The following is a 25,382-nucleotide window of genomic DNA, read 5'->3' on the forward strand; positions in this document are numbered from 1 at the left end:
CCGCAATGTCTTCCATTTTAATAAGGGACTTCTTTGAAATCCAAAGTTACAGCAAATGAAGTGAGGCTAAATTGCGTTTGCCTTACACATAGAAGTGCTTTGCAGAAAAGCAGTTTTGTCAGCAAATAGACTGTTATGTGTTAAATGAGAGCGTTTGTGCCATGTAATTAAAGTTCCATGTTCTGGCTTATTTGTTGCAGATAGACATCGATAAGGACCCACAACTTTATTCCTGTGGATGAACATCTGCAGCCCCACAGCCTTGCTACCTGAGGGAGGACTCACTAACCCTGGGCATATCTACCTGGTGAGCTGGAGGCTGGTGTAGAGATATCCAAGCTAGCAGAGATCCCAGCCAATGTGGGTTTCCAGTGTGGCTCTGAATGCAGCCCAGCCATTTTTTGTGACGTATGGTGCTCAGACTAATAAACGTGCCCCAGAAGAGTCTTTGGCTGTGGTCCTGCAGATGCACATGGGGACAGATTCATAAAGCGAACCAGATCTGTGATATGTTTTCTGAAGGGTGACACTGCACCAATTGGATTTTCTGATAACAGCGGCACTCACTACTTTTGAAAATGAAATACTGAGAACAGAAAAGTGCTGATTTCAGAATAACGTGGAGGTCACCTATTACAGTCTTTGTACGAAATAAATATTGGATACCAATAAATAAGTGATGTTATGCTCTGAAATGTTAGAAGGGTTTGGATTTTTGTTCTGAGAATGTGCTTTTGTAGAGCATCCGATAAGGCGGCAGTGGTATATGTTTTAAAATAAGGCATTATTTTTCCCCATCCCCTTTAGAAATTTTTTGAGAATATGAGGTTAAATGCCAAGGCTGTCAGGAAAGTACTTGTGTGGTCAGGAGTGCCAGGGAGAGTCCTGTCTGGCAGCAGGAGCTGTATTTTTAAAAAGTCTATGTATGAAGGAGAGTCAGGACAGCCGAGTTCCTTTTTTTGTTTTTGTTATTTCTGTAACTAACTGCTTATGAGACCTAGAGCAATAAGCAAATAAAATTGTCAGTTCCGTAAGACAAAATCCCCAAAAGGTAGAAGGAGAGGGATCAAAATGTTTCTACTTGGTAGTAATCTTTTTTGGATTGCTTGTTGCTTTAGGTTTAGTCTTGCTTCCAAACAAAACATAAATTTAAGATGACAAATGAAAAGAGAATTGAAATAGTAAAAAATTTTCAATGATTTGAGATTTTTTTTCAGGAAAATAACTGCATGAATTTACTACAAATTTGTGAATCACATCAGCTGATAAAAATGTGTACTTTTGGCAAAATATTTTAACTGAATCTACTGTGGCTGTTCCAAGTCACTTCAACTTTTCGCCGTCTCCTTTTACGTGTACATAGAAGCAGCACAACCGTATGTTCCAGCTAAAAAGAGGGACACATACAGAGTCTGTGTGCGGTAGAAGTATTTCATGCTTTGCCTGCTCTTCTGACAACCTTATACTCACCTTGTGCTTTTGTGCCACGTGTTTTTCCAGAGAAGCATCCTGTTGCCATCAGAGGAGGAGTGCCCACCTCGCTGGGGCCAGGACCCCCTCTGGGGCAGAGCCAGACCCTGCCCGGCACTGCAGGGACAGCCCCTTACAGCCACTCTGCGCGGGTGCCCCCTCCTGCACTCCCGGCACTAGGTCCAGCGTGGGTAATTGGGCTCCAAAATATGGACCTCTCCTGTCCCATGTGAGCTGAAGAAACATTCAGTAACAGCAAAGAATATAACATCCATATTTATATTTAAAGAATTGGTTGTTTTTCATGTACAGAAAATGGCATATGAAGGTATTTCATTATAACTTCATTACTTGAGCTTTAAGCTTCCAAATGGGAAGCAGATAGCATGGATAGTGAATAAACAGCAGTGACCTTTTGGCTTGGACTGTGTAGGCTGGCTGTCCCATTATTTATGTTTTTATGCCAAGTATCAGAAATTTCCATGGGATCGCACAGCCCCTCTGGAGGAGGATCCTGCCTTCCCTCCATGTAAGCCCTTCTTTCAGCTCTCCATTTTTCAGAAATTTTGTCTCTGAGGTGCGTGTGGCATTACCGAAAAAGAGTAATCTCTGATTTACCCTCCTCATATCTGCTTCGCATCAACCTATTTGTTTGGGGCAGTGGAAAGCCATATTACTCCCAAGAAGTAGTGCTAGATGCTGAACAGAAATAAAAATCACCTCACTCAAAACAAGTGCACCCCCCTCATTTTAACTGTGCATAAGACTGGGTTCAGTGAAAAGATCCAAATCTCTCCTTTTAAGGCACATTTTGCATCATGTCTCTTTAAAGCCCCCCTTCCACTTCCACAATCAGCTAATTACAATTAAAAGTAATGGAGAGAGTCACTCTCAGCAGTTGCTAATGGCAGCTAATCCATTAGAGGAGGGGAAGTAAAGAAGTGTCTCATCCAACTGATACAGGAAAGAGCTTTTGAAGAGTTAGATCATAATTGTCCAGACTCGAATCTGGCTATGATGGTGCATTTAGCTCCCCTAATCTAATAAGAAGAGCCATGGGATCCTTAGTAACCATGTGAGTGGTTAGGAATTTGGTTTGATGTCTTGTCCAAAAGAAGTTAAAAAAAAAAGGAAAAGGAAGGAAGATGTGGGTACCTGCCAGTGCATGACTAAATCAGTTGCGTTCATTGCATGTTTTCTTACTTTCTCAGGGGCACCTGCTCAGGATCCTTTTCATTGTCACAATTTTTCTGCTGACCAAGCTGCAGAATTATTATCAGCACACTTGCAGATGGCTTACTTGAAGGTGGCTGATAAATCCTGAGCAGAGATTTAATTGGACACTTGGATAACACAGCCCTTCTGCACATCACTTGTATTTATTATCTTGATTGCAACTGCATTGTGACATCAGTTCCCAACAAGAGACTTTTCTTGCTGGACATAGTGAGGTTTTCTGGGTGCTGGTCTTCCATGGAGGAGGGTCTGAGTGGGTGTTAAGACATGTTGTGCTTTATGGTGTTTGGGAGCGATGAGCAGCTCTGGGAACTGTGTATGCTTCTGTCCTTGAGGCTCGGTCCCAGCTGACCTGTAGGCAGCTGGCTATGTTGAGCTATCTGGTTCTCACTGGGTTGAAGGCTCCCATGTGCTCCAACAAACCCCCATCCCCAAAACACATTGCACAAAGACGGCCCCTACCCAAAGTATCTAGAGTTGCAGTGAAGTGGAAGGGGCGACAGATGGTCCAAAAAATGGTGGGAGGGGAAGAAGAAAGAAACAATAAGCACCTCTATTTCTGGAGGCAGCTGCTGGCCTGGGTGGTGGTGGCAGCCCCTGTGTTAACCATGATGCACCATAAGCTTCCACTGTCGGATTTGCAAAAGCAATCTGCCTCAGGCTTCCCGCATTTACTGCTCTTTACAGGCACCAGATTGTTTCACTTTTTGTGGGTTTCCCCTAAGCTGCTTAATGTTCAACTGCACCTATTTTTTTAAAGCGTGGAAAAGCATTGCTGTTTGCTGAGAAGGGCTGAGAGAGGATCTCATCCTCCTCACCACTTGAAATTTCATGAAGTCCCTTTCCATAGCCATGTTTTTTTTCCTCTATCCCGTAGGAAGAATTACATTGCGATAATGTTAAGACTGAGTGCTGATGCAGGCTGAAATCGGGAATCACTGAAGTTAAAGCTGTGTACACTGTCTTAATGCTGCTTCTCTGTGGGTAGTCTTTGGCTACACAGCCTGGTAGGACAGCATTTCTATTTTGCCCCTGCCCCCCAGGTAATCAGTCGGTTCCCTACCACCTTTAATAATGGCAGTTAATTTTTCAGGCCCTCAGAAGTGGTGACATGTAGTGGCAAGTACATGACAAGTAGTGACATGCTACTTTGTATGTCTATTCTAGAGAAATGCATATTGACCGTTGGGTTAACTGTGCTATTAAGAAGGAAATCCATGGCTTAGGGGTTATCTACATTTATAAATGTTTTGTAACTTCCATGTGACCAAGTGCCTCAACCCAGGAAGTATTGTGGATATTATTTGGGCTTTTTATGGTACTTATACTGGACGTTATTTCTTGCAGGATGAGGACCAGAAATGACATTTGAAATATCACAAGTATCTAAGAATGGTACCAAACTAATTTCCTTTCACACTTAGTACTTTTTTTTTAAATAATGAGAATTTGTTAATTAACAGACTCAATGGCCCAGTCCTACTATGTGCTCCAACACACATTTGTCTCTGAATGTGAGACTTGATTTTTTTTCTTATAAGCTTAGATTTAAGCAGTACAAATACTAGGCTAGGTTAAAAATGTCAACTGTTTTCCAGAGAAAATTTCTCTGCCCACGCAGGAAAAAATACCTTTGTAACTTCCAATGTAAAAAAATGAAAACATCTTGCAGGGTAATTTACGTTTAGGCTAATGCCCCTCCTTCTTTTTTTTGTATAAAAAGTGTGACCAGTTCTATGTACTTTGACAAAATACATAACATGAAAGCAACTAAGTAATCTGCAAGTATCCCTCTCTTTACTTGTCTTTATAGTAGCAAGGTAGTTTCAAATGCTCTATAGTGACTTCAGTTCTTCTGTTTCCAGCTTCTGAATATTAACTAAATCATTGCCATTTCCTACAGCTTTTCCTGTATACTTTGGTACCTGTCATGTCAAGCAGCATGAAATCCATTGCTTGCATGCCATATGTGGGGTTCAACTTTACACCTCTGTGGAGAAGAGGAGCATGGTTTCTCCAGTACCTCAGAGATTAAAATACTTTTTCTTACTCCTAGGAAATCAGAAAAACATTTCTCTGAATAAATGACACATTTGCAATCTTAGCTAAATGTACGAATAATCTGGGATTTTCCTCAAGGTGGAATACATTTATATTCTTCACACATGTAAGGTTGTACTGTGTTTGCTGTAGGAAATGACTTTTTTACCCTTGGTGGCATTCATGGAGATAAGAGGCTCAATTTTGTTATACAAGTAGCCTAAGAAGAAAAATCATCCATTCTGTGTATTACCAAAAGGGGGGAGTGTGGTGTGTATTTTACTTGTTTCTGAAAAAAAGCTGAATAGTGATTTTTCCACCCCCTCTGTGTGTGCTTATAAAGCACATTATTGTGATGAGAAATAGTTAATCAGTGCTCCTCTCTAACTGACCCTGACCATGACCTTAGATTTAAGTCAGGAGCAACTCCGTTTGAGTCAGCACTACTATCTGAACTTAAAAGGAATTAGAAAACAACAAAACAAAACACAACCAAAAAACCTTCCTTCTTCTGATTTTTAAAAGAAGGTGTTGATTTTATTGTGATTTCAGTTCCAAAGCTCATGGGGTGCTTTGGAAACTGGGGGCTTCACAGCCTGTTAACTGTTTACTTGTGTCTTTTGTTTTGTTTGCATTTTTTTCCCTATAATAATGGCAGTGGTGGGAGGACCTGCAAAAATCTTTCTATGAAATTTAAAATTTTCACTAAAATCTTCATCAGTATTTCAGTAAAACTTAAAAAATATTCTCTCTGTTTGGCATTTCTCCTGGTGAGACCAGACATGGACAAACTTCCCTTGACAGTGAGGCTTGCCCTTGGTATTAGTATGGGAAGAGTCAGTCTCAGGGGTGAAGGGGCTGGAAGGGCTCTGTGCTGCTTGTAGGGTGCCTGCCCCACGAGAGAGCCTGCTCCAGCTGAACCCTCCATCATAGCTTACTAAAAACTGGTGAGCCTATGATAAATAATTAAAAAAGTAAAAGGTAAATGGATGTGTCTGCTGTTCTGCAGTGAGACGCGTTGTAAATCTGCTGCCTACAATGAGATGTTGGTAAACTCTGCTTGCCTGCCTTACCTTTGAATATGCTATGGGAAAAGTCACATGAATAATATTTAAAAATCTGCCTTGCCCTCAATCAACAGCGCAAAATGGCCATTTCATCTTTGGGACTTACACTTACTGAGTTGCTTAAAAATGGCAATTCATAAGTTCTGATAATGTCATATTTGTGTAATATTGTGCACATTTTGTGAAATGCTGTGCTTTAAAATTCCACAGTAACTGCTCCCAGTGATGTTAGTGCAGTGTATGAAGATCACTGTGGTTTTGCTGTGGTGATTTGGGTTTTTTTGTTTGTATGTTTGTTTTTAAACTATATCTTAATTGGAACTATTTATTTGCCAGAAGTCTTTCTCTTTTTAACATCACGTGCCATAAAAGTTAAAAGTAGATTTTACAGCTATAGAAAACTATACGTGTTATACTTTCAATTGCCACAGAGTGGCAGTGTTTTAGAAAATTTTATTCAAGTCTGCTGACAATATTGAACCCCAGCAGTGGGCTGATGGTGGAGGGTTACCCTGTAACCCTCTCCCTATTCTACATAATTCAGTGTGGCAGGGACAAGCACCCGTGTCAAGAGGCAGGAGGAATCCCCTAAGATGCTGGGGCAGAGAATTGCAGTGGTTGAGGGTGGGGATAGGATAGAGGGATTTCATTATATTTTTAAAAATTCTCATCATCTTTTTAATTGCATGGGAGAAACCAGCATTGCTGCTCTCTGAGCTCTTCATGTTCTTTTCCTTTTCTCACACATTTACATCCAAATATTCTGTAATGCAAAAATAATATATCATATTAAGGTTCTGAATTGCAATAGGGCTGTTTAACGTCTTCCAAAATTATTGTCTATGCTTGACAAGTAAAGTAATAATCTAGATTCACACAGATACTGTCTTAACCTCTCAGTGGACTGGGCCATCATGCCTGTTTGAAGCTTCACTCAGATAAATGCGTGTGAAGGAATACATGCCAACATAATTTCTCAGATCTGATATATTTGAAAAAGACCAGAGATAGGGCACAGCCAAAACCCTGGATCCCACTAGCTTCAAGCTTAGTCAGATTCTTGTAGCTCAGGCAGCTATTTCAATATTTCCTCAGCATCCAGATTCCCTTACAGAATTATTGAATATTTAAATGCTAAGGTAAAAAAATAAAATTAATGAGTTGGATTTTGGCTCGTCACTGGGATTATGTTTTGACATTATGCCCTGTAATTGTTGAATGTCAGTTGTATACCAGCTCCTTGATGGTGAGTACAAAGGAACAGGAAATCCAGGTTTATGGAAACATAATATTTAGGAAAAGTTGTAACTGATTAGTACACACTGCTGCTCCATGTAATGACATACATTGTGGATGTATAAAATCAAAGGTAGCCTTTCCTTTTCCCTGGATCTGGTTCCTCTTCCCTCCTCTTTTGCCTAACTTTGAGGTGGAGCTCTCGGGCTCTGCAAACACACCTGCCCTGGCCTCACACTCTCCATCAGGTAAAGGGTCTCAATACATACTGGTCCGGACCCTGGGATAACTAAGCAAATTGTTGGGTATGAAATGGAGCCCTAAAGGGAGACTAATAAAGTGTGAAGGTACTGAGCCTGTCTATGTGTACAGGAGTAGTTGCTGATGCATTTTGTCCCCTGCAGAACTGCTGTGGAGTAACACAGGCAAAAAAAGGAGAGGGTGAGGTGTGGCATTAGCAAGTGCTGCTGTGTGGCTAGCAGTGCTTCTGCCTCCATAAGAGAAGTAAAAACAAAGTTCAGGAGAACTGCACTGAAGCTTTTTTCCAGCCGTATTCCTCCACTTCTCTACTGTAATAAATAAGGGAATAAAGGATTAGAGGACTTCAAACTTGTTTTCAGTGGTGTGGAAGATTATGCTCAATGCTTAGCTTTATTTTAACCCACCAACAAGGTCCAGGGGGACATTATGGCTACAGCTGTGAGAAGATTTATACTGTCATTGTCAATTTTTGTAGCACTTGAATAGGTTGTACATCCCTACACTGGTGTATTTTTGTTCCCTCTGTATCAAGTAGTCCGGTGTACATCCTTGCCCCATCCCTCTAATTTCAGAAGCACATCTCTGAATGTCCCTCCCAACCCACGGACTAACCTGAGAAATAGGAATTAATAGACATGTCCCACCAATTCAATGATACTCTTTTTAAATCTTACCAAGTTTGCGCAGACATACTTTAGCAGCTATTAGTTTCCAATGACATTCCTATTCCTGAGGGGATCTTAAATTCAGTGAAGGGTTTTCCTTACTCACTGTAGAATATTAAGCAATAGAGTTATCTTTGATACCAATTTAATTAATTCTGCTGCAAGACACTAATTTATTCAGAAGGCTACCACTGATATTACACGCGCACTGTATTGCTTATAGCTAGTCTAATTTAATGTGCTGCACTTGTATTGATTTTTACTTTAGCAAAATACAGTCAGGCAATAATGCATGGATTTGGAAAAGCTTTATAGTTCATAAACATTGGCACATTCATATTTGACTTTGTCAGCAAAGGAAAATTAGATCAAACAAGGTGCAATGATGCATTTGTTGCTTTGGGAGCCTCTAGTTCAGAACTTGACATTGATAAACTGTTATAATTAATTCTCTCCATTTAATGACATGGTATACGTTATCAGCAAAAGTAAGCTTTGATGTCAACATATTATATTGACCATCTTCCTATATTAATTAGAACGTGCCTTGATGGAGTGTTTCCTTATATACGACCAAAAGGGAAATGTAGTGAATTTTGCTTATGTGCCTAACCAACAACTTGCTTACCCAGAGTCAGAGAATGTTTTTCAGTGATAAAGCAGAAGGAACTGGGAAAGTGAACTTCTTGGCTCTATTCCTGGATTTGTTATTGAGTGAGGCAAGTCATTAAACACAGTTTGACTCCAGCTTACCTATCTGTTTAATGGAGATAGTAATATTTCCCTGTTACAGAGAAAGATTTTAAGGCTTAATTAATTAATTTTGTGGAGCTCTTTGCCATACTCAAATGAAAGTCAAAATATTGCTTGGCATAGGTTAAAGTGTATGAAAACAAAGTGTAATCTGATAGTGCTTTAATTTTATGCATTTTTACTGACAATTAAAATAATTTGATTGCACTGATGCTAACATTCAAATACTTCAGGGTTATTGGAGAGCTCGTACTAAAAATGAGTGCCGTAATAGTTTACAGACTTGCATGTAAAATGCTAAGAATAGCTGGTTACCAACAGTGTTCTCATTTGATGATTTTATTTTGCTTTACAAGTGCAGAGAAAGTGCCAGAAAAATCAAAAATTGCAGGCTGTTTTGACATTAACAAACACTAATAAATGGTACTCAGTGGAGCTGCAGAATGATTAAGTAGGTCAGCTTACTTAAAAGAATAGGAAAAAAAATAAGGCTAAAACAGGGGTTCAAATGGGTAGAAAGCATGAAATCCACAAAAGACAGCAGTATTTGTACAGCTGCGCCCAGGTAATGCACTGGTAACCACCAAAGAGAAATACTGTTAATGAAAAACAGACAGTCTGGCAAAAGAGGGTATCTAAGATATGTGTGTTGGATTCCTACAGCACTGTATATAGGGAGGAGCGGCAAAAGCAAGTACTTTATCAGCTGATGGTGATTGATCTCGAGACCTCAAACTACTATGCTTCTGCTCTCTGCCTGGTGCCACATCAGGCTGTTGCAATGCCCGTGTCTCATTTGAAATCTGGAGGACTTGAATGTGTTGCTACCAGTCAAGGGTTTTGCTTACCCCTCAGGCTAGCTGCCAGACTCTTGCTTGATCACGTTTTTTGGATGAGGACTCTGTAATAATAAGCATCAACTTAAATGTCCACCTGTGTGTATTCTGCATGGATAATGATCTTAGCAGTAAGTTTTTAATTCGTTTCCATTACTCTTTGATCTCCTTTCTTAAAAATATTTTCCAATATTATTAATTCCATTCCAGTGAAAAGAACACAACTATCTTTGGTTTCTTCGATGATGACTGTGCTTGTGAGACTCTTGGAAGAAAACAGGCATTTTCAGGCTCAGTTGAGTCTTTGTGGCTACACAGTCCAGCATTTTTTTTTCCTATCATTGCAACAACGAACTTGTTACCAGCACAGTAACCAGCTTCTCCTTTCTGATTCCTGTTGTGCTGACTACTTGAATCAATGTTGCACCTTAAAATGATGAGATACCTTGATTCAGGTTGGATGGATCAGTGCCATGAGGATCATAGACAGAAATCTTGCAGATAAGTCTCCGAGTCATAGAATGCACTGAAAATTATCCTGAAAATCTGCGTTTTCTGTGTTTTCATCTGGGTATTGTCTGTCTTTTCAGTTTCATCCTCTTTTCCACAGGAATTTCAGTTGACCTCATTATGGTTTTTTTTCTGGCACAGTCAGATTTTTGTAATAAAATGTGTTGCCATATATAACAGGATCCCATTTCTCATCTCTGTCAAATGTAATTACTTTGATGGCAATGCATTCAAATCCACCTTGATATTAGAACATCACTTGTTTCACTCAGTGATGGGACAGAAACTGAAGAGTTTTTTTAATATGCATCCTTTCACAAGGGCTTTCATGGTCAAACATTTGCAACAAGGCTTACTTAAATTTGTGTCTCACTATTCTGAACTCCAGCATCTATCTGTACCTTTCTGTTAACCGTTTATGTGTGTTACTGAAATCATGGAGTCCTCTTAATTTCAAGCTGTCCAAGGTCAACAAGCTCCCCAGGTTAGAAGCAGACCTGAACGAAATTCCTGGAAGCAAATATCTAACGAGACTTGTTGAGGAGGTGTGTTGGGCTGCCCAAGACAGGACGGGTTGAAAACAAGTGTGAACCCCAAAGCTAAAGTATTCTTGGCACATATGTGAATTATTTTCAGCCTGACCTTGTCAATTCCATGGACCGAGTTCTTAAGCCTTTTATGCTGAATAAATGGTATTTTCTCCTATAAATTATTCCATTGACTTGAGTAGATGTTTGTTACAGGAATGCAATGCTCTAACCGAGTAAGCTGTTGTCATAAAGCAGTCACAGCACTTTTCACATTTCAAATGGGGGATTTCGCATTTTCACTTCCTTTGCTGAATAAAAGATGTAAGGTATATCAGATCTCATGAGCATCACCCTTTATTAGTTGCTTCTGGTTACACTCAAGTTCTGAGAATTACTTGTACCAAGGTGCCTTTGTTTTCAGTGTTTTTTAGCCCCATGTGTGTATTTGGGTCATGTCAGCGAGCAGTCTACTTCAGAGGGGCTGTTCCCATGCACAGCCTGCGTAAAGCTCGACATTTAATTATTGCAGCTGAAACTATTATGCTTGTAAACACATTACCTCTGTCAAAGTCCCCATAATGTCATTTTGATGTTTTCTACATTATTGATCTACCTCCTGCTTTGTGCGGATTTCCTAAGCTGACAGAAAATGTCAGAGCTGTCTTGTCCAAAAGCATCGGACCACTACAGCCATTTCGTAGCTGCCTCCGGTTTTACAAGGAGTTCGGCGTGTACTTGAACAGCTCTGTAGATGCTTGTTTGATGTGTAATGTGCAGCCTCCTGGGGCTCCAGAGTTTTACCCCGAGCTGATGCCAAGGTTCTACTCTATGATATAGAAATGCTGAGGTAATTTCATGCTTTGTAAAGCTCTATGAATATTTTTAATTATGACAAAAACGCCATGGAAATGAAGATTGTTCTGGGTTTTATTGTTGCATGTAGTTTTGTATGACTCTAATTTCACAGCAATTTAGTTCGTTTGGCACTTTGAGATTTGTGGGTTGTCTGGAAGCATAAGAAAGTGAACCCCATATTTGTCATGGATTTGATAACCTTGGCTAAGCTAATGCAGGGACTCTTCTGTGAAGTGCTAGCAGTGCTGGGTTTTATTTTTTTTTCCTGCCACCCCCATTGGAGACTGACGGTCTCCAGGCTCTGAAATGCCTCTGAAGCACAAGCTTTCCCCACATTACTTCAGTAGACTTCAACGCTACCCTGTAAGGACCATGTGGGTCAGGGCAGGAGACAATATGTTAGTTAGCCTTTGTGTCAGCTCAAACTGGTTTCTCTTCCGAAACTGTGGGAGTTTTTCCTTATAAAATCCTTTCTGCTTTGCAGTAGACTCAGAACATCAGATGATTTATTTTAGGAGATAGGAACTCCATAACTGAATAAAAAACCCCTAGTTTACTAGGTTGATACCTGCATTTGATTTGAGCAATGTGTGTCCTCATATGTATTATCCTACCTTGAGCATTGGGTGGGCATAGCTTTTGGTGTGCTACCACTGAGACTGGGTAAGGACACCAGCAGGAGTGTGCTTCATGGGGAGAGGACAGGTACCTGGCTTCTCCCTCAGCTGTCCTCATCTAACCCAGGTCAACGTCACTGCAATGACCTCTCATCCTCTGCCCTCCTGCAGCGTTAGTCAAATAGGTTGACTGAAAACACATATTGTTTTTGGCCATGGTGTAGCAACTAACAGCCCAAGCAGAGCTGGCACCTGTAGAGTCAGCCCCTTGGTGTTGCTCAACGGCCGGTGGTGTACGCAAAGCTGTGTGGCATCCTCCTGGTGGGGCTGGGTGGAGAGTGAACACCCGTACAGGCAGGCACTGCTGGCCCAAGGGGCAAGAAGGTTGCAGATGTGCACGGGCGACTTGTGCTCATCCCATCTGAGACTTCGGCTGCTCTGTTGGAGAAAGAGGCTTTGGCGCTGATTTCAGCTGAAGGCAGCAAACTAAGGGCTCTGCTTCTCCTAATTCACTCAGGTGGCATGGCTACATAACCGACTTGCTCAGGTCTGCTAGCTTTCTTCTGATTTAAGGGGTTGTTGAAGATGTCAGGGTAGGGACAGCAAACCATAGCCTCAGAAAGAGCTGGGTATGAAAATATGCTATATGAACTGTGAAGGAGTATTTCTGGAGGTGAAAGTCATGTTAGAAAAAACAGTTTGCTGACTCATCGTATCAATCTCTATTAAATCACTTTCCAAAAAATAAGTGAGGCATCCTATGTCTGCTGAAGTCAATAATGCAACTCCCATTAGTCTGACAGTGTGTTAAGATCATGATTGATGTATCTGACATATTAATGTGCTAATTTATGTAAACTGGATAGACCGTATGTGTTTCTTGAGAGATGATCAAGGAAAAGGAAAGCAGACTATTTTTAATTAAGACTTTGCAAGTAGGTGTGTAGTGGGTCTGAAAAATGGAGAGGAAATTCTGTAGAGCTGTTCTAACACTTACGTATTTGAAAAAGCTTTTGTTTCCCTTCCTACTGTTGGACATTTTTTCCAAATACTCTGGAAAGAGCCCACATATAATGTACAGAAAGGCAGGATTTTTCTTTTTTTCATTTTTGCATCATCCTGTCCTTTGTGTTTAACACTCTTTCTGACCCCTGAGCTCTTGAAATGTTAAAGGCTGAATTTAAAAAGAAAACATTGTTGCCTTAGCTGATAAATCTACAGATTTTCTTCCTATTTCCATATAATATGTAAAATTCTCTTAAATCCTGCTAACTTGTTTTCCTCAGTGATTTCTGCAGCTGAAATTAGAACACCTGACGGTGCCAATAATATATTTGCTGAAGCTTGTCTTTTCTCACTGAATGAAATTCACCCCCTAGGAAGTAAATTGTTTGTGAATGAAATGGGATTTTTATGAATATATTTATGATTTCAAGCGATTTGACCCATTCTTACATAGCTGCAGGCCCATTTTCCACACTGGGTTGCTTTTGAAATTGTTTACTCTGAGTACCCGGTAATTGGCGTGATTAATCAAACAGTGTAACCGATTGCTTTAGTCGCTTGTTGTTGCCTGATTGATTGGCTGGAGTTTTCGTGAAGTGGAGGGAAGATGCTGAGCCCTTTCTTTAAGCAGAGTGTCTCACTGCAAAGCAGTGAGGAAGAGCGTGGTGGGAAGGCAGCCAGGGCTGGCAGCAGTACCCCACCAGCCTGGATCGGGGCTGCTGACCCCCACCTGCAGGTACCCCAGGCAGAAGGGTGGCAGCACGGATGCTGCTGCTGTGGGAATGCAGGCAGGGAGTGGGTAAAATAAGAGGGCACTGCAGCCCAATGCATGAAACGGTTCTTTTGTCTTAATTTGGATTTCATGCTGCTGTCCATCCATGGGTAACTTCTGCTGAGGAGAGATAACAAATCTGACTGCAGACCTCACAAGGCTTTCATTCTATTTGGTTTTGAGGCGAAACTTTGACTGTGAGGTGCTTCTGCTCATGGCCTTCTGACACTATAGAGCATACGAGCTATATATTTTCCTCACCTGCTGAGCCAGAGGAACAGCTTTTCTTGTTCCTTTGAAAAATGCTTTGATTCCTGTGGTTGGGAAGTAGTATGCAGAAGCTAATATTATTATCTTTGTGTAGGAAAGAAATATCACTAATGCAAAAAGGCTGCTTATTGAGGCCATTTGGGAAATGGAAGTGAAAAGGCACTGATTTAAGGCATGCACATTTATATTGGGATATGGTAACCCCATACCATGAAGACAGAGAAAAAATGTTAGCAAAGATGCCAGGGAAGAAAAGAAGGATGTTATCTGTGCAAAATTGCAGCTCCTATTGTAAATTTCTGGGGAGAGAAATGTTTCCTGTAAGTATGACTCAGATTTCTGTGAATCAATAGAGCCTCTGAGGGTCAGAGGAAGTCAGTATATTTTAGAGGTGAAAGGTACTAAAGTCGGTGGCTGACTGGGGCGAGCCAGAACCCAGTCTTTCTTCTGGATGTTTTTCCTTTCGTTTTTTTCAGGGGGATAAAGAGCCTAGATGGTTCTGCAATGTAAAGTACAGTTGAATTACTGAGGATTACCCCCAGAAAGATGTACCCATCTTAAGCAGAAAAGATAACTTGATTTTGTTGTTGTTGTTGTTGTTGTTGTCTTATATGGCCAGGGAAAGTGCTAAAGACAGTCAGAAATTCCCAGCCTCCCTCTTTCTCCAGTGGTGAGTGTGCCTTTGACCCGCTCAGAACATAGACAAAAATGGAGAAGCGAGCTGCATCTGGAAGGAAACGTACAGGCTACAATACAAAATAAGCACGGTTAGAAACTGCAGCAATTTTTTAAATCAACTATATCTGCTGAGACTTGAGGGAGAACTATAAGAGTAAAAGAGATGGTTCCTGATAACAGGCAGGGCTGATCAAATATTTAATAGCGCAGAAGAAGGGTAAACATATATGAATATTTTCTTGATGTAAAACTCCATTCACAGAACTTGCTGTGTTTTTCAGCTGTCCTGTAGCATCCAGATACCTTAGGACAGATAAATAAAAGTTGCATACACTGTTTAAATGTTAAATAATCTCATTGGCCTTTATGAGTATGTTTACAGCTTGCATTCTGCAAAAAAAAACCCCAAAACAACCCAGTTCCTCTCCATATGTTATTTCAGTGAACACTGAACAGTGTTAAAGGAAAGAAATATCAGACAAAATCTTTCACAGACTTATTTGTGAGGAAGAGATTCAATGCCAAAGACAGATTTCTGACTTTTTTAAAGGGAAATGACCTTTTGTGGTATAGTTCACTGCTTCTCTTGCATTGAAAGACTAATAAGCATCTGGAAGCTGATCAGGCTGTACATCTGAAGTATGTCAATCATTCTTGTTATGAAAAGATAGATCTAAAAAAAAAACCAAAACCACACCAAACTGTCAACTTGTTTGTTAGGGGGGCTGTGGGACATACTTTCAAAAGTCACAGGGCGTGTACTTATCAAAAGAAAGCTAAGATAAATTTGCACTTGAACGCATAAGTGGCAACCCGTGTACATTATTCTAGCCACCCTTTGCACTTGTTTTTATTATTGTTTTATCCATTGCTGTCATTGAAATGAAAGAACTTTAGGTGAGAATATATTTAAGAAGGAACCATACTTTTTTTTTCATAAAAACATTTGTCACTGAAAAATAGCTTTGCTTCAAAAACTTCATGGACTACAACTTCTTCTACTTACAGGGTGTTGGTTTTTTTTTTTTCTAAACCTCATTTCATGCCATATTTATCCAGACTTGCTGAGGCCTGTAAAGCTTCATACAAATCTGGGCTTATACTACAGCTAAGAATAAATGGTAATTTTCAGCTTTTCCCCCTAGGCCAGGCAAACTTGGTAGATCTGACTGAGTGTTGCTTTGGGGTTTTCAGGGGCAAGGGAAGAATTTACTGTAAACCTGAAATTAAGTCCATGTAAGCTACAAGCAGGAACACTTTTATAAACATTTGAAACAACAAAACATCTTGATTTTTATTTTTCTCTAATAATCTAGGGTGATATCTGGTATTTAATGCTGGTTCAGTTAGGATGTTACATTCATTAAATCACTGATTATAAGCAACCACGATTGTTTTAATTCATCAGGTCATTAAATTAAAGGTAAAGCTCTAGCGTTGTCACTAGCACAGCCTTCAAGTAGTTGATGAACTACCTGAGAAGCTCTTGACAAAGTGTGTTTGATGTGGAGTCCTGCTTGTAGGTGGTGCTCTTAAAATGCAAGAGGATTTTCTTTTAACGATTTTTGTCTTCTGGTGATCCGTGTCCTATAATACCTTGAAATATCTTTATCATGTTCCTGCATGCTGCACAACACAAAATAACTCATCCCCAGATTTTACAGTAAATCTAGTGAGCACAGACAGAACTCTGGGAATTTCATCTGTATCATAATACTCTGTTATGCACTTCACTGTTGGGTCCCTCTGCTCCAAAATCTCTGCTTCATCGTAATTCTGCCAGGTGGATTTAGAGAGAACCAAAGTCCCTTAAACCTGCTCTGATACCACTGCAGCCCAGCATACATCATAGCCCATGAAAAATTAGGATGCCTTCCAAGTATATGCTTAGAACAGATTCCTAGGGAAAAATGAGAAATGCTCATAATGCAACATGCTCTGGCCATATATCCATGCCATAATGCCACATGTGACCTCCGATAAATTCTGGGAAAAGATGGCAGGGATTCACAAGCATCAGTCTTATGTGAGTCAAGGGAACTTGCTGGTGGAGTGAAGGACTCCCTGTTCAGTTAGCTGCTTTGTATCGCAGGAGCTACACAAATGCAAAGGTCAGGGCTTTGACTTAGCCCTTGCTATAGGACCTTCTCAGTAACCGGGAATATATTTCAGCTTGTACTGTCCCAAGAAGGGGTTTTTCAGATTTCTGGAATGCAAAGGGGTAGGGGGGAAGTTTTAGGTCAAATCACCAAAACCACAGTATCTGATTCAGCAAAAGCCATGTTTGACGTCAGAATGGGTTCCATTTTTGCTGATTTTTATTTTTTAATTTTTCCTCAAATGTTTGCATGTTTTTCATTCAAATAAACCAAATTACAGATTAATTTGTGAGGTATGCTGCTGAATACTTCCTTCCTTTCCCCCTGGAGTGGTGTAGTGGGTTGTAGAGCCCTTAGGAAGCCTTTTGACTCTTGGACTTCCAGAGCTTCTGGAATACCCTTGTATCAGTATCTTTCACTAACGGACCACTTGCAAACACTTACAAATTGCCCTGTTGCTTTTTGAAGGAGTAAATGAAGGATATCTCATTGTCTCATTATTTTTAAAGCTTTGCTGCTTTATTAATAGACTTGCTGTTTTTATTGTTTGGATACTAGAAACAAATAAGGTTGCCCTTGTTTTCACAGTTCCTTTTTTTTGCCCCTCTGGTTTGTATTTACTTTTCACATCTCCTATTCAGAAAAGAAGAAATTTCTTTTGCTCCTCCTTCACATCCTACCTTCTTGCATTCTTAAGAAATGCTTTGTATGACTTTCCAGGTTTCACCCATTGAAAAAGCCTGGAGCCAACCTCTCCAGTATGCCAATCTTTGCTTGTTTGCTTTGCTCACATTATACCTTCTTTCTCTACTTGGGTGTAGGCTTTCTTTGGCAGGAACTGTTCTACTGCCTGTGTCTAACACAATCCTGAATAGTTGCTAGAAAACATGTTTTTAATGTGGGTTTTTTTTTCCTTAAAAAAAAGACTTAATTATCATTTTTTGAAGGATTCAATTCTATTGGCAGATTGGAATCTTCCAAAGCACTGGCACTTTTCGAAAAGGTTGAGTATCACTAGACCCCCATAATTTAAAAAGGATGCAATTCTTGCATTCTCTTGGCTGCATTTTTCTTTGCTGCAACAGCCAGACCAGAATGTTTTAATATCTTAGTCCTTTACTGAACATTTCATTCCAGCAAGGCTTCTCACTTCTTTCAGCTATTGCTCACTTTAACTCTTTGATTCAGATAGTGTTGTTCTAAGGCTAAAATGCTGCTAGAATTATTTTAGAATTTTTTTTTTCTTTTCTTTTTAGGTATCTTTAGCCTTTAGTCTTGTTTATGCCATCATCATTTTAACATCTAAATATTGTAAATGAGTGGAATATTGGAGAAGAAAGACTACATAAAGTACAATCTTAATATCAAAAATCATTGACTACTACAATTTAATTTACTTAGCAAACAAGAAGTTCCTAGCCTAAAATTCAATCCACAGCTCTTGAGTACTGATGACAATCTTAATTTCCTAAAGAAATTCACTGCTCTGTCTTTCAGATAACCTCTCTCTTCATCCTAAACCTGTGTACTGAAGGAAATTTAGCTACAGTTAACCCCTTGCATACCAATTTCAGATAATGCTCCGAACACCAACAGAGTGATGGGTACCCAAGAGAGGCCTGTGTCCTTCACTGGTAGCATTGAGTAGGTCTTTCTGTCCCCAGCTTCTTATAAATGAAGATATGAATAGCATGTGCCTTCTGGAGCTCTAAATTTGGGCTTTGTGCCAGTGTCTACACAGGAGTTGAATTTCTCCTTCATTTTCTGGATTAATCCCCATGAAGTGTGGCAAATCACTGCTCAAGGGCCCATTTCAGTACAAAATAAGCACATCCCTCTCTGGCTTTGGCCACTTTGAAATCAAGCTTTTGTTGACCGAAGGCCCAAATTATATGAAAATCAAAAATACACCACATATAAGCCAGGCAGGGCTCTGAAACGTAGATTTATTATTGTCTAATTTAGTAACGCTGTTAGAAAACAGCTTTGTAATTGATCAGTTTAAAGGACATTCCCACAAGAATGTAATAGAGTTCATCTTGCCTAAATGACTTAGAAAATTTGAAAACAAACCCCGAATCTCCTTGCAGCCATTTTAGTTTTTTACAGAAAAGTGAGGTGGTGGGCCCATTACTGTAAGCAATGGAACCACACCTAGGTCCAGCGCTGCTCTGAAGTTTAATGCCCAGACATAGCCTTATTACACTTACGACCCTATTTTGTTCAGATCGATACTGCTTGTAGCTCTGAGAGCTGCACTGAGGATGCACCCTAATTTATACTGGTGTGAGTGAGAGTACGGTCGGTGACAACCCAGATTCTGATGTTGTCTTCTCATTTTGGAAAGGCTATTTCCACCGTAGTGGTCGAATGGGGGGGACGTATAGGTGTTTTTTGGGGGGTTTGTTTTGGTTCCCCCTCCTCCCTTTTTTCCTGGGGCCATCATCTTAAGCAAGACTCTTGCAAAGATGAATAGTTTGCCTATCCTTAAGTTTGGAGATGGGTTGCGGGGTGGAGGGGGAAGAAACGACAGAGGACGTGGCCCCAGGTGCCCCTCTAATCACTGGGCCTGAGTATCTCGCGGGACGGGATGAGTTCTTCTCCACCCCTTGCAGGCTTAGACCTGTTCCTAGAACCTCTGAAGAGTTGTCCGCATGCTTTATTCTACCTCCTGAGAACAGCCGTGAGGAGGTCTGCGCTGTTTCCGAACGCTGCGTCTGCTGCTGGTATCTGGCTACCGGCTGCAGCTCCGGGAGCTGCAGCTCCAACACAGCCGCGACTGAGGAGCAGCCGTCTCCCGCAGAAGCCTAAAGCCCCGTGCGGGGCCGGGCTTGCCCGGGGCAGGGTCGGGCCCCGTCCTTTCTCTGCTCCGTCGGCCACCCCACCCCCCGGGTGTTCGCGGCATTTCTGTCCCCTGATCGCGGCAGGGGAGGCAGCCAGGAAAAATGACGTTGGGGAGGGACTGCTGTGCGTGTTGGCGGGGGGGCAGATGCGTTTTTGCCTGCCGCCTCTCTTTTCCTGCCCGCGGAGAGGAGACGCTGTTGGGAGAGGGAGAGCGGGGGGCGGGGCAGGGCGGTGCGGGGGGAGCGAGGGCGGCGGCTGCCGACGGGGGCTGGGGCCGCTCCCGCCGCGGGGACCGCGCTCCCGGAGCCGGCGAGCGGCTCTCCCCTCCCCTTCCCGAGCAGCGAGCGGCGCGATCGCCCAAACTCCGGGGAGGGGAGACGCCCCCCGCCGCCACCGCCTCCCCTTCCTCCTCCTCCTCCTTCCCCTCCTCCTCCTCCTCCTCCCCGCCGCAAACCCCAAATAAAAGGGGCGGGGGGCGGCAGGATGCGCCGCTCGGCGGGGAGGTCGGCGCCGCCGCCGGCCGCCTGATGCTGCCGCAATTCGCCATTGCCGGGCACGGCTTGGAGCCGGGCGGGGGAAGGCGAGGGGCAGAGGCGGGGGGCCAGGGGGCAGAGGAGCAGCAGCCCCCCCTGCCCGGCCGCCCCCGCGGGCCGCGGCCGCCGTCCCCCCCGATGCCCGGCCGCCGCCGGCGGGGGGCCCCGGGGGCCCGCTCCTGCCTCCTCTGGCTCTTTGTGTTGCTGAAGGTAAGTGCCGGGGAAGGGGAGGGGTGCGGGTCCCCACCTCCCGTGGGCACCGACCCCCCTCCGCGCCGCCTTTGTTGTGCCTTCCCGGCGGGGCCGCGGCGCCCGGGCAGGGCCAGGTGGCTGTGCCCGCTCCGCCGCTCCCGCGGGGCGCCGGGGCAGGGGCTGCGCAGGAGCCGGGGCAGCCGCGCAGGATCCGCGTGTGGATTTGGCGGGGGGGGTGGGGGGGAGCGGCTCGGTGCCGCCCCGCGGTGCGCGGTCCGACGGGCGGGCAGCCCGCTCCGCCGTGCCCCGCGCCCCGGGGCGAGATGCGCCCCCGCTCCCGTACCCCCTCCGAAAGTGCCAGCAGCCCGGGGGAGCTGCGGCGGCGCTTCCTGCCGTCCTCCGCCTCCTCCGAAGTTACCCGGCTCCCAGCGGGGGTGCCGAGAGAGCGGCCGTGCGCCGTTGCGGGGCTCTGATTGCCCCGCGGGGCCGGGCCGTGGCGGGGCCGGGCCGTGGCGGGGCCGGGCCGTGGCGGGGCGCCGCGCTGTCCTTCAGCACCGCCCGCCCTGGCCCCGGCCCCGGCCCGGCCCGGCCCGGCCCCTGCCGCCGCCCGGGGAAGCTGGCTCCGGGGAAGCGCACCCCGCCGCGACGTGTTCCCCCATCAGACGTCTCTTGTCTTTCATGCCTCCCCCCGCAAGAGAACCGTTGTGAAAACGGAGCTAACAAAGGGGCCGGGGGGTACCGTGTCGGTTTTATCGTGGCAGAATTTAACGTCGCTTTCTGACCAGTACCGCGCTATGTTCAGGCTCAGCCTATCTTCTCGGCAGATTAATCTTTCAAAGTTCTGCTTAATCCTGCAAGCTTGGTTTCACATGACATTTTTTATCTTTATGCTTTCGCTCCTTTAATGGTTTCTCAAGCATATTTAATATGCTTCGTGCAACTTCTAAAAGAAAATATATGTATCGTCTAGGCGAATACCGCTGACTATAAATGTCACTGCCCTAAAGTACAGTGTTCAGCACTACTAAAAACTTTGTTGTATATTTGTCAGTCACTGTTAAGGAAAGCTCCGCAACTAAGGACCTGACCTTTCAGAGTCTTATAAATGTAAATGTTCTACGGAAATCAGCAGGACTCCCTGTGTGAATTAGAGTTTGCAGGATCATGTCCTAGAACAGCAGTGGTGTCACTTCTAAAACTGACATTGCATTGACAGAACTATTTAAAGGGAAGCTTTCACAGCATCTGTTCACATATAGTAGTCAACTGTCAGCTGTCTCATTTTCATAACTGCTGAAACATACATTTATGCAAGATAAAATGTTAATATACAGACAAAATTCTGTTCCTTGGAATTTGGTGTTTTGGTTTTTTTTTAATTTTTATTTTTAAGAAAGTAAGGCTGTGGCTGTTATGGCCCAGCAGAAGGATGAAGGTTCTAGTTTGTTCTCTAATATAGAAATGCACACAGTTTTAAGTAGCTGTTTTATCCCACAATCACAGAGTTCGTATTACTCTGAATCCTGGCTTTTTTAAAAAATCAAGGTGTTTTAGTGGTGGCTGGGGTTTTTTTGGTGCTGTTTGGGGGTGGGGTTTGGGTTTGTTTTTTGTTTTTTTTTTTTTTTTACTAGCAGTACTGTGACAAAAATTGCTGTGGTAAAGCAAGACAGGAAATAGGTAGTTTAAATTTTTAAAATACTATACTTGTAAAATAAATAATAAATCTCAAGAAATTTGGTAAGGTTTGAAGGTAGCCAAGGCCTCAGGTTTTCATTCTGTTGGGAAGTAACCGTCACTTCTGAGCCAGATAAAACTCAGACAGACCCAGGACTGGAATGACAAAGAAAGCTGATGAGCATTAGCAGAATTTTGTAGTGTAAGAGAAGGTAAAGCTGTAGCTCAAGATAGAGGTGCATTGGTAACACCATGTGTGTCTGGATTATGACTTTGGTTAGATAGCAAGTCTACTGTAGTAAGTTGTCTTGTACTTTATTATTGGACACTACAATAAGAGGGGAACTGAGACTTCAGAGGACGCTCAAAGTAAATGTGGTTACAGGAAAGAAGCAAGAGCAGTGCTTGTTTCAGATCACTGGAATAGGACCATTTTCCCAAGCCTGAAATTCAGTGAGTTTTCTTTAATGTCTGCATATTTTTTGCAGAGACAAATAATTGAAAACAACTAATTTCAAAACAAGGCATTTCCCTAGTTTTGTGCTGTTTAGTTCTGCCAACTTGTTGAAGCAATACTAAAATTATCCAGCCTCAAGTTATTAAACTGATGTTTCACCTGGCAGTTAATCTCACTGAGAAAGCAGCGGTGTTGAACTGATGAATCTGAAGACAGGCAAAACTGATGTCTGCGTGCTTGCTGTTTCAGCGTTAGCAGCCCAAATGTCAGTTGCTAAGCTGTATCTGCTTGATGTGGCCTTGATGCCCATCTGGCAATTTGTAAAATCATCAGCAGACTTTGCACAGTGATAAAACTGCTCAAAGCACATTTTCTCTTCTCTTCCAATTGTCGTATTTCATGGTGTGAAGTAATAGTGCCAACTTGTTCCCACTCCTGACATTTTCTGAGGTTGCTGGTACGGTCAGTGACAAAAGGAGATTAAACAGAGATATTGCCCACTGCATGTCATGTGCCTGATATTGTTGCCGACGGGCTAGTAATGTCTAGTTCCTTCTTTCACGGTGTGATGTGAATGCTTTCTGTGCTCCAGGGTAATACCACAATCTTTTTTTGAAATACAGCAATATGATCTTGAACCTTTATCTTTCTCTCTCTTCAGTGGTTTTCTTCTGTGATGGCTAGTTTACAAACTAGCAGAAGAAAGGCATTGTGTGCGAGCTCAGATATTAATATGGATTTACAGTACTTGGGAGAGGGACAGGGCTGTGTCTTGCTTCAGAGAAAAGCCTCCAACCATTCTGCTGTAGGAGTCTCTTATTTAATATATTGCTGTTTTGCAATGGGTCTGCGTTCTCCGGTGTTTCAGTCTGAATGGCTGGAAGGTGTAGTCTTTAGCAGCTTGCTTTGTAATTGTCTCATTTTGGTGTGGCCAAGGCATGGCTGATTACAGCTGAAAGGAAAAGCTGTACTTCAGCTAAATAAAGAACAATAAAAAGTAGACACATTCCCTGATCCCAGTGACTGATGTTATCTTTCCTATCTCTTCTAACTGCAATCCAGCAACCTTCCCTTAGTCATGTCTACACTGAGCTTTGACCAGTTGAAGTTCTTCCCTGGACTGTGTGACCGATATGTCAGATGTCCCATGCTGTTAGTAGCTTGCACCTGGGTGATTTTATGTTTCCTTGCTGTATTATTTGTGTGGGACAAGGTAGAGCTTACGTAGAGGACAAAAGCATCTTAAACATGCCAAACCTGATGCTGGGACATCATTTACAACCTGTTACACCTCCAAGAGGGTCTGACCTATGCTCTCAGTAGGAAGACAATGAGAAAACTGGTTGTCATAGTAGTTCCATGTATGAACTAAATAGGAGGGATGACACTCTTCAGGAAAATTGTCTACAAATACAAATAAAAAATGCATCTCCCATTTCCAGGAGACTGAGGTCTTTGTATATCAGTCTTATATATGCTCTTCAGGGTCTGCATGTAAAGCAGCAACACCCTCTTTCTTTCTCTTAGCAAGGACAACTTTTTATGTCTAGCAGGGTAGACTTTTGTCCACTACTACATCAGTTTATGGAGTTTGGTGTCATAGTGAAGTCTAAATTCAGGTTTACATGGACCAAGGCATTCAAAGAGGCATTCTGGACCAAAGGCATTCTGGACCAAAGGCATTCTGTAAGACTTTACTCAGCACAACCTTACCCAACAAAGGAGATATGTTTCTATTGGTGTAATTTTCAAGAATATCTGCATCTAATGTTAATAATCTGAAGCAAAAGCCATACCATATGCCTCTCTCTGTGGGAGAAACCTTTTTAAGAGAAAGGCTGATTTCACATCTGGGAGCCCCAGTGCTTCACCACTGTTTCCTCCTGGCTGGGGAAAAAAAAAAAAAAGGACACAATGTGAATTTTGGTACAGAGTCCTTTTAGCATCTCTTCTCTCTCTAAGACATGCTGGCTGAAGCTGTTATTGAGAAAACAAGTTTGTTTTTTTTCCTCATGACCGTGTCCTATTAGTATCAAAATAAAAAACCCCTATCTTACCAGTTTATTTTTGTTTGCAAAACTAATGTAAGGTTTCTTCATGATGGGACAGACTCAGAGGATCTACTGAGGTAAAACAGTCTGAACTTTTCCGCCTACCGCTAGTCTGAGACTATCCAGGCCGTATAGGAGAGAAAAGCATCCCCCCAGCAAAACCATACACTTTTCTTTTAAAAAAAGTTTATTATGAATGGTCATCCTTAGCCCAAAACTTCTACAAGTCATGTTCTCTCTCATTTAATTATTTTCATGTATTATTTCTAGACCAGGGTGATTCTAGAGGGCAAAGCTAATGAAGAGGATGCTTGGATGCCAACTCACATTTACAGAAGTGTAGTAGGCACTTGCAAAACCTTCTCTGCCAGTGGAATAAGAGTCTGCTATTACTCTTTGGCAAATTTCTGACTTCATTGTGGTGAAATGATAGTGGACCGTTGAAAGAAAAGATCTTTCACCCCTGCAGGAGTTATGAGCCCCAGACTCAAAGTGCACGAGGTCAATAATGCAATTTCTAGGTTGTATCACCTCAGTCAGAAGCTGCACTCAAGGGTGATCCCTCACTGGGGTTAAGGCAGGGACCATGCTGAATAAAGATTTACCTGTGAGGATCCTGTGGCAATTCATTAAAGGGCTCACAGAGGGTGTGCTGACTGAATTTGAGAAGCCCACTAATCTCTGCATTTCTGATGTCACCACACAGAGCAATCCAGGCAGATGATGAAATG

General features: G+C 42.5%; 1 protein-coding gene across 1 annotated transcript in view; it reads left to right on the forward strand.

The window, feature by feature from the left end:
- The first annotated feature begins 20,271 nt into the window (after positions 1–20,271).
- The window catches only part of PTPRO (protein tyrosine phosphatase receptor type O), a 155,304-nt gene continuing 150,193 nt past the window's right edge, over positions 20,272–25,382 (forward strand). Inside the window, 3 exon segments of the mRNA XM_072849884.1 lie at positions 20,272–20,391; positions 20,393–20,432; positions 20,435–20,487. Coding sequence (XP_072705985.1) covers positions 20,272–20,391; positions 20,393–20,432; positions 20,435–20,487 — 213 coding nt within the window.

This window comes from Ciconia boyciana, chromosome 1 (assembly GCF_034638445.1).
Source record: "Ciconia boyciana chromosome 1, ASM3463844v1, whole genome shotgun sequence".
NCBI lineage: Eukaryota > Metazoa > Chordata > Aves > Ciconiiformes > Ciconiidae > Ciconia > Ciconia boyciana.